This window comes from Pecten maximus, chromosome 4 (assembly GCF_902652985.1).
Source record: "Pecten maximus chromosome 4, xPecMax1.1, whole genome shotgun sequence".
Taxonomy (NCBI): Eukaryota; Metazoa; Mollusca; class Bivalvia; order Pectinida; family Pectinidae; genus Pecten; species Pecten maximus.
In genome coordinates, this window is record NC_047018.1 from 18,833,544 (window position 1) to 18,844,208 (window position 10,665).

General features: G+C 36.4%; 1 protein-coding gene and 2 long non-coding RNA genes across 4 annotated transcripts in view; 1 reads left to right on the plus strand and 2 right to left on the minus strand.

Annotated features, from left to right (window-relative positions):
• The window catches only part of LOC117325425 (transmembrane protein 65-like), a 53,478-nt gene extending 42,954 nt beyond the window's left edge, over positions 1 to 10,524 (minus strand). For both annotated transcript variants that reach the window (XR_004532255.1, XM_033881614.1), the window contains exon 1: positions 10,149 to 10,524. Coding sequence is in view for 1 of the 2 variants with exons in the window: in XM_033881614.1 (XP_033737505.1) it covers positions 10,149 to 10,431 (283 nt within the window). In the remaining variant the exon portion in view is untranslated. The remainder of the gene's footprint in view (positions 1 to 10,148) is intronic.
• Positions 2,307 to 4,199, plus strand: LOC117325428. Its single transcript, XR_004532257.1, has 2 exons — positions 2,307 to 2,571; positions 3,794 to 4,199. It is a non-coding gene; the product is annotated as an uncharacterized LOC117325428 (long non-coding RNA).
• On the minus strand, positions 4,197 to 7,722 carry LOC117325427. The gene is made up of 4 exons (XR_004532256.1): positions 7,586 to 7,722; positions 6,783 to 6,954; positions 6,292 to 6,423; positions 4,197 to 5,571 (listed from the first exon to the last, which is right to left on the minus strand). It is a non-coding gene; the product is annotated as an uncharacterized LOC117325427 (long non-coding RNA).
• Positions 10,525 to 10,665: the final 141 nt, after the last annotated feature.

Below are 10,665 nucleotides of genomic sequence, written 5' to 3' on the forward strand. Positions count from 1 at the left end.
ATTTGTGGATGGATGGACAGATACACGGACGGACAGCCGACGCATGCCACAAAATGGCACAGATGAAATAAATAATATAATGAGTGGTGCTATTGCAAGCTTTTATGGCAAACTCCTTCTTAAAATACTAATCACACAGCAGTACATCACAGAAACGGCAAATAAGCATGTTGGAGTTGAAGCCATCTTGACTTTGAGAGACACATGCTGATTATCTATTGACATGTTACTTCAGATTATGCATTATTGAGATGTAAAAGATATTACTGACGAAAAAACAACTTCCTTGTGCAGACCAATCACTACACGGCCGTCAAAGTCAAGAATGCCACAGACATGTTCATTTGCCGGATGTACAATGTGAAGAGGTTACATACATAAGGAAATGGGGCATGTGTATTATTTTACACAGTAACATATATATACCAAGCTGCTTTTTAAAATACACAATATACATAATGTTATGACAGCCTAATATACCAATGAGGCTCAAAAATCTGTTAGATAATCCAATGATACTAAGAATAAGAAAAAAATAATTAATTGGAGACATCCTTGCCCTTTTTTTTAAATGCTGAACATTTTCTATTGATCGAAGCATAATAGAAACATTTTGGGGAGGGTGTAGGAGAAACACTTTGGGGAGGGTGTGGGGGAGGTTTCATGGGGTTTTGTTTTCTGCGAATGTATTATATTTGATGATTGTACTGAAAAAAAATATAAATATTTATTAGAAAAATAAAAATGTTGAACCTATAAAGTTATACTGAATTTATAATCTTAATCCTTGTAGAGGGTTGAATGTTTGAATATCACAGGAAGGTATCAATTTAACTAAATTTAGATCACAGATACAATACATGTACATCTAGCTACAACAATGGAAATGCCACAATTACCTTTGGGACCATTTATATTAAGCACTATATCCTAGGTCGTACAGGCTATGTATATGTGTGAAGAACAGGGAAAAACACAATCTTGTCGAGTGTCCAGACAGGAATCAAACCTGGGTCTCCGGTGTGATAATCCCCAACTCTAAATCTACATCCCAAATCCTCAGCCAGAGGCATGCTTGCCCCGTCACCTGAGTGATGGAGACCACATGTACACATATTTAACACTAATTGCAATTAAGCCACATTGACCTGTTCCTTTTATAGTCATGGCCATTTGGCCAGGGGAAAAGACCACTTCAGGACTGTCTTCAATTAATCAAATGCTTCTTTTGAAAAGTCACACCTTGCATGATTTCTAAATTTACATGCAATGACTGCAAAGTCCTTATTATCCGACTGTCACAGGTAAATCTGGACAACGGAATATTTCATGTTGTAACAGACATCACATTACAAACATTTAATACATGTATATATAGTTATGTTAACTTTTTTGTCTCATTTTGGGAAGAAATATATTGTGAAGGAAATTTTCAGTAATAAACTGCATATTTTGGATTTTTCTTTTGAAAAATTCGAAATAGGTTGATTATTGGCCCTAAAACAACCTCCAAAAAAAGTCCTCTTTTTCCTTTGGACAATGCATGACAATTTGACAAATCGAACGTTGTTTTTTATATTCAGGTATGTGTCATGGGTCCCACAATCTAATAATGAAACCTTTTATAGTCACGGCTCTCACCAGATATCCATAGCGTTTTAAGAGACTTGAATTATTTATAGTCATATACATAGAAGGACATTATAGATCTTGGCTGTGGCTTGGCAGGTACTGATGTTAGATAGACATTGAAACATGATTCAGAATTCTAAAATAGTATATACCAGTCTGCTAAAGTAAATTATGAGTGATATTCAGATGTGACAACGAATATCATTTTGATAAAGACTTTGTATACTATTTTGTGATAAACAACTGTTTTTACATTTTTTTCTAGTGGACTCATAAATTTATCCATATCAAGGTTTTCAAGGCTGCATGCTATTTGTATTTAGTTATACACTTTGGTGTTTCTTTATCTCTTGGCTAGAAATTAATGCACATGTTAAGATATTTTATCTAATATTTTATCTTAACAAAGTAAGGTTTGATATGCATATGAGTGTTCAAAGTCCAAAGTAAATTTGCTTTTTAAAATAGTTAATTTGCAATTGACAGAAAACAGAATAATTGTAAACGAGAGATCTAGAGTTTGACCTTGATCAATATCAATTAACTCAAAAGATCTGTTAGTCTTTCAATACATGTGTGGTAGGTTTGTTAATAGGAGTTTGGTCACTTTCTAGCTTCTACAGTAGTTTTATGCTAGAGGGCAGATTGGGAAGCAGGGGCTCACATATAGGTTAAAGCGACTATTCGGGGAAACAAACTTAGTCTAGATGCATTATCTGGTCTTCCAAAAGTTCTATCACAGCAATGCGATGGTCAAGTTCTGCTTGCATTGTCCAGTTTTGACCACTTTAATTCGGGAAAAGCCCTGTCCTAATATAACACATATCTATTTTTATAAGTCACGTGGTATTTCGAAAACGAGGCAGTGAGAAAACGTCAACAGAAACACGTGAATTTTTAGAGATGTCCGATTCATCAAGCAGTCAAAGCAGTAACACGGTACGTAAACACTTAATTAACATGTCATATATGATGCATGTGTGGGACTTATGCCTAAAGATTGTTTTCATATGACTTAATACATGCAATAATAACAATAAAAACTGAAATCGGTGTGAATCGGCATCCGATGCAGAGATGGGGCCCAATGTGGGGTAATCTAATTTATGTCATCGTCACCGGTGATATCGTGATCAATTCATTTACACTAAATCAATAGTTGTGTAGGCATATATATATATAGAAAACAATCAAGACATAGTGTTATTGATTTAACAGGATATGAGTAGATGAGGTGAACGCTTACAGTAATTTAAACAATCAAATATCATGCATGTAGACCTACATGTATTTCTCGACAGAAGTGAAGCTTCGGGAAACGTTTCAATTACCAATATGTTATACATGTATACATGCACATGCACATAACGGCTATTGACAAAGCCTCTTAGCTCCAAGATTCTTACTTCCATGACGATATGTGTTTTGTTTTCTCATCAGTTTGAAGAACTTCATGTAATGAATTGCCAATTTAACCTCGAGCTCCCTGTTTAGGACGCAGTTTCCAATTTTGGACAGCTCAATTTACTATTATCAATTAATAAAGCTAAACTATTTGTATATTTAAAGATCTATTGATTCTTTATAAAAGAAATACTCAAAATATGCCATTTTATATTGTTATTTTATTTGTCTCTATATATTGAATAAATTTCAATTATGTTTAATTTTGAATAATGAGTTCCCCCATGGAAAGTTGTAATAGTTTGCATAGTACTGCTGTATGTATAACATTATTTAAATTTTGCACTTGAAGAATTCTTTTGATACCAAAGTCTTGCCCCCATCATTACCATTCAAAGGAATGCTGCTGTCATTGATCACCAAACATAATCAATATACCAAATAGAGCATACGTATATAGCTATAGACTAATCATATTTTCATACCAGGCTTATGTGATCTTGTTAACTGAAGTGTATTAGAATACCTACTTTTGGTTGCTGAACATGCAAATTTCTTTAGTTTTCTATTGTTACACATATATAAATGAATTAGTATGTACATGTATACGAATATACATGTATATACAAATGTATTTATATTTTGTCTTCGATATGCATAGCAATATAAAATTCATCAGTAAACTTTTCTGTTGCATTGCATTGTAAACTTTTTCCTTCAGTTTTGCTCTTACAATAATTTCTTGCTTTCTCATCAGATAGATTATGAATATGCACAAGTCCATACATCCCCAAGGAGGGGGAGGGGATTAAGGAGGAGGGGAGGAACCTGTGGACGGCTAAGGGGTCGAGGAAGGGGTCTCGGGGCAGACAGCAGTCCAAGGATGGAGAGGGCGAGGTAGAGGAAGGGGGCCAAGGGGTGCACGTGGTACAGTTGCTGTGCTGCAGCAGGAGGATCGGGCCAGGGTACTGACATTGCAACAGCAAAGGAGAAGGGATCTACATGAACCTTGCGCTCCTATCATACAAAGCTAATAATCATATTTTTGTAATATTAGTAGTGTGACTTTCTGTATGCTACTGTTTTATGAATGTTATCCACAATTTACTTCATCATTCAAATTATTTTGACTAGTTGATAATCAATTACAAAGTACTGTATTATTTCTTTTCATATCTTTTTTATTTTGATATTTCTTTGGCATGTACACAGACAAAAAGAACAGTAGACATTTTACCAAAGCATTCAGGAGACAATTTATACTATTACTCACTGAAAGTGTTAAATTTTACCAAAAATGCAGACCCTCTCACACATCAAACATACTTCCCATATGTGTATGAACACCTAATTTTTAACCAACCAAGTGAATGGTATGGTTATAAGACCTGTTTCTCTAGGTAGGTATTTACATTACACATGGGGGTATTTCATTTTAGTTCACAGAATATTGAAAAAATATGCAACTAGACACTTGATTAACACATTTATCAGAATGAACCATCTATGAACACAATGTTATTATAAGTTAATAACAACTACACACAATGTTAGTACACACGTGCACCTCAAACACATTCTCACAAGTGAACAATTCGTATACACACTGATATAATTGAACACTTCCTACACACACTGATAGTGAACACTTCCTATACACACTGCTAGTGAACACTTCCTACACAAACTGATAAGTGAACACTTCCTGCAAACTGATAATTGAACACTTCCTACACACAATGTTGAAAGAACACCTGCATTTACTGTCAAGTGAACACTCTCAAACACACACTAGTACTGAAATGTAAACACCTGCAATACACCATTAAGAGAACACCTACCTCCTACATGTTCTGAAATTGAACACCACATTTACACAATACTTACTTCCACAAACAATTATCAAAAAACGCATACATACCTTAAATAAAACCTTAGTAGAAAAATTTGGGATGAAATTTGAGGGAAAATAGATAAGTTATATAAGTGCATTAAAATTTATCAACTCAAAAACCAAAAATAAGGAAAAACAGTTATTTTTATACATTAGAATGCTACAGTACTCCCACCCACATGGATTTGTTCTATAATAATTGTTTTATGTATTAGGATATAATCAGAAGGATGGACCCAAAGCCACTGATAAATTTAGTTCTTCAGCTAGTGTATCGTCACCCAGGCCTAGTTTTTGACCTTTGCGAAAATGTAGGTGAACCAGAGGATCCAGGACTAGAACCAAATGCTGCTCCTCCAATTCATTTCAACTGTACTGCACATCCAACATATCTCCATTGGAGAATGATATTTGCACCACATGCTTTTCTTTGACAAGTTGTGGGTATTCGAACTGACGTGAGTTACAACAGGGCACTTTGGAAGCATATGGATTTCCTTTCTTCAACACTATCATTTTGAGTGTCCGTTTCCACAATGTCTCCTTCATCCTCTGCAAGCTCATCATCAACATCAACCTCTTCCATTTCTATGGGATCTTCAGCCATTGGCAAGTGTTCAGGTTGATGTGTCTGAGGTATACTGGAAAGTAAAAGATAATGTACAATGTAATTCATTTAAACAAGAGGCCCAATGAACCTGTATCGCTCACTTGGCTATACAGCAACTTTGAAGTTATCTCAGTTATTTCTGAAGATACTATGAAGATTACCGCTTTATCAAAATCACAGTAGGCTAGGTTTATCAATAACAATTAACTTCCAGCATACAATTAGGTTTCAGAGCCTCTGCTAGTGAGAAACCATTTTTTTTAAAGATTAAGCCTATATTTAACCCAAATTACATAGAATGAATGTCATTCATTTTGAACAAACTTGGTAGCCTTTTACACCAGCATGCTACAGGCCTAATATCAAGTCCCTGTGCCTCTTGGTTATTGAGAAAAAGTTGTTTAAAGTAAAACGTGGACACCGGATGGCCAGACAGAAAGACAGCGGGACAGACGTCGGATGCCGCCCCAGTACTCCTCCACAGCAGCATATTACAGTTATAATTATATGTTTCTTGGTTATTGACAAAAATGTCCTTTTAGTTTACTATTGAGGATGTTAGACCTGTGTGACCTTGAATGACATTGACAGCAAGGTCATCCATTTACAGACTGTGTGCAGGATGACAGGTGACAGAACATAATGTCCTGCGGGGAAATTGGGCGTACCAATACCTCTTTACTATATATACAAGTAAATGTATTATTATAGCAATAAGAACACACCATCAAAAATAACACAACATACTTACTCAATAAATGAGGTGTCATCCTCTTTAGCCTTCTGTTGGTAATGGGAAAGCAAGCTGGCATTAATGTTACTCTGGGAGTCTGATTGTAATGCTTCCACACAAGATAAATCAGACGAGTGTGATGACTGAGCTCTGAAATATTAAAATTATGAAAAATTACACAATTCTTTTAAAAACAAATATATATGCCCGAAATGGTGTATTATTTATTCATGACATGCAGTAGCAGAGCATGTTTATAATTACAGAATATAAATTTAGTATGTTTGACTGCTCACCCTACCATACAATATGGTGCTGGGTCTAACAGTTAAAATATGTTGTAAAAAACAAAATAGTAAAAACATTTATGGAATTACAATGTCATATATGTGTGACCTGCTACAGTTTACTTCAACACGGAACGATGAACACTGAATAAAAAAATTAAGATACATCAATGTATATTTTGAGGGGTTATAAATCCAACATAGTTAGATCCAAGAACTTACTCTATATCTGAGACATCGGAGGTCTATCTATAGCTATAGGTTCTTTATGGGCATGTGCAGGCGTAGATGTTACTGGTGTAGGGGTGCACACATGTGATGGCGGTCCCATAGAAGTTTCAGCTGGTGTCGGGATGTCTTCACCTGCATGAACTTCTTGTGTCAATGAAGTGCACTTGAAAAATATAAAAATAATTATGTACTGCATGCTAAGTTATAATGATAATCTTTTCCCCACAAATCGTAATTTTTACCACATTTCAAAGAATGGAACAAAACAGCACTTGTATTTGAAGCCATACACCAATATTATTTGCAAATCGTTTATATTATGAGTCAACTGTATATCTGAAACATATAGGCCTATATGCCTACATGTAATATGATAGTCGTCCTGAAAGTCCTACTGAACTTTACACATACACCATTTTGTATTTAATAAAGAAAACAGTAAGCTTGATAGGTCTGACATTAATCATCAGTCATACATCAATTTATAATTTTTCATAATTAAAATGATAGTGGCATAAATATAGCCTATAGCTGTGATATGCGAACAATAAAAAAAAACGTATAAATTACCCCTTACGGGGCCCCATAAAACGGAGGTGGAATGTGTCTATCTCTTCATTCTACACATCATTTTTCATTTATGTTGCTTGAAACTAATAACCATTACACTTAAGCAACATACTTTATGCATTGTTTGTCAACAAAATTAAGGACATTTACGAGTTACATTCTGATAACGATATAAAATGTGCGGCAATAGAATAGAACTGACCCTACGCAGGCTACGGGCTTACCACTTATCCAGAAGAATCCGTGCTGCATGCTCGTTTGTAGAGAAACTATTTTCTTCATTGAATGTCTTCCACCTAGTGTGTTGTTTCCCCAGTCGTATAATCGGGTTGACCTGTGACCATTTCTGTTTACGTCGCTTTGTTGCCGAACTCGTTTCAATTCTAGGCCGACATCTCTTGGCTTCGGAAGCCATGTTTCTGCCGCTGTTTACGTTCTACTTGCCTAGATTCTTGCGCATGCGCCCAAAGCGGGAAATTTGCATTTTATCTCGTCATTCGACAGTGAGAGGATTCCCCAGAAAATTATTATTTTTTAATTCTAGGGGTTACATATCGCCAAAACTTCAATAAGAATTTTTCATAAGAGTGTATTTTCTTTATGGATTTGCCGTTTTTTCAACTTTGACCTATTTCTTCCCCGAATAGTCGCTTTAAACCCCTGTGGAGATCTATACATTATTTGCCTTTAGCTCACAGGTTTGACCCCCTGTGGAGTCATATTACAGTAAAATTACAGTAAAACCTGCCTTAGTGACCACCTGCGGAGACATATTACAGTAAAACCTGCCTTAGTGACCACCTGTGGAGACATATTACAGTAAAACCTGTCTTAGTGTCACCTGTGGAGACATATTACAGTAAAACCTGCCTTAGTGACCACCTGCGGAGACATATTACAGTAAAACCTGCCTTAGTGACCACCTGTGGAGACATATATTACAGTAAAACCTACCTTAGTGACCACCTGTGGAGACATATCACAGTAAAACCTGTCTTAATGACCACCTGTGGAGACATATTACAGTAAACCCTGCCTTAGTGACCACCTGTGGAGACATATTACAGTAAAACCTGCCTTAGTGACCACCTGTGGAGACATTTACAGTAAAACCTACCTTAGTGACCACCTGTGGAGACATATTACAGTAAAACCTGTCTTAGTGACCACCTGTGGAGACATATTTCAGTAAAACCTGCCTTAGTGACCACCTGTGGAGACATATTACAGTAAAACCTGCCTTAGTGACCACCTGTGGAGAGATATATTACAGTAAATCCTGCCTTAGTGACCACCTGTGGAGACATATTACAGTAAAACCTGCCTTAGTGACCACCTGTGGAGACATATTACAGTAAAACCTGCCTTAGTGACCACCTGTGGAGACATATTACAGTAAAACCTGCCTTAGTGACCACCTTTGGAGACATATATTACAGTAAACCCTGCCTTAGTGACCACCTGTCGAGACATTTACAGTAAAACCTGCCTTAGTGACCACCTGTGGAGACATATTACAGTAAAACCTGCCTTAGTGACCACCTGTGGAGACATATGATATTACAGTAAAGCCTGCCTTAGTGACCACCTGTGGAGACATATATTACAGTAAAACCTGCCTTAGTGACCACCTGTGGAGACATATTACAATAAAACCTGCCTTAGTGACCACCTGTGGAGACATATTACAGTAAAACCTGCCTTAGTGACCACCTGTGGAGACATATATTACAGTAAAACCTACCTTAGTGACCACCTGTGGAGACATATTACAGTAAAACCTGTCTTGGTGACCACCTGCGGAGACATATTACAGTAAAACCTGCCTTAGTGACCACCTGTGGGGACATATTACAGTAAAACCTGCCTTAGTGACCACTTGTGGAGACATATATTACAGTAAAACCTGCCTTAGTGACCACCTGCGGAGACATATTACAGTAAAACCTGCCTTATTGTGACCACCTGAATTAAGAGACTCCCTCTCATGTATATGTGACTGTATTTTCCCTTTCCAATTTATTTACTATATTAATGACCTGAACCTGGATAAGGAGCCCACCTGTCATATGTGTGCCCTTTTTTATTGCCCACCTTGGAAGATCCCCTATCACACGTTTAATCCCATGTAGAGACATATTAGTTACTTGCCTTTCACTCACAGGTTCAATGCCCTGTAAAAATGCATTCAACTCACATGCTTGATCCAAGACCTTATAACTTCATAATAATTATCTAAAAAAACAATAGGAACCATGTGACACTGCAGGTGTAAAACACACTTATAATAACATTATTTTTGAGGCCCTTTATTTTCTTAGACAAATGTGCTACCACCTAATCAACAAAATGGGTACTGGGACTTGACTGAGATAGAGGACAACCATGGCATACTCCCAAGTTTTAACAGTTTTCATTTGTTATAAAATTTCACTCATTTTTATATGGAATCATCAGAAATCAGTTTTCCAGAAAGGTGTGCAAAAAAATGAAAACTGATCAACTAAATGTTTAAAATAAAGAGGTTTGTCTATCAATCAAAAATACCAAATAGAAACTTGATGTTTCATATCGAGAGCTCAGTCGTAAAATACAAAGATAATTCAGCTCGCAATCATCACACAGCATCAGTTTGACTATATCCTCAGAGTTCTGACACATTCTCAAGAAAAAGAAGAAGAAATCTTCTTGTCCTCAACTTTCCTGAGCAGTTCCCTAACTATTAAATTTGACATCGCCCACTTTCACTTTATCTGGTACTGTACAGTAGAGAAATCGTATACCAACCTGTCGTACTTTCGTTTTCACTTTCAAAAGTCTTCAATTCGTTAGATAGCAGAGTTCTTTCGTGAGGCTTCAGGGCAAAAATGAAGTCCCTAGCAGTAGACGAATCTTCCACCGACCCATGTATATCCCGATACACAGTTGAAAACCGATTGTCAGGGAACTCCGGGTTGATGAGTTTGTGAGCCCTCCTTCGTGAAGAAATTGCCTGCCAGGAATATCCCTGTCGTACGAACTGTCTTTGAAGACAGGTACACGCCGTACATCCCAGTCGTTGTAGAGCCATGTCTCACTACGAACGGGTCTGTCGCCGTTAGCACATGTGAACCGCTATATTCAATAATGCAAACCGATCGATGGCAAGCATTGACCTCTAGTAGGGGGGAGTAATCGTTATTCCAAAATTAAAATTTATTTTCTTTGAAAAAAATTTTACCATTTTTTTCATTTATCGTACATTTAAAATGAGTTTGTATATTCAATAATTTTATTTTCTAATATTTCTCAATAATAAAGATGA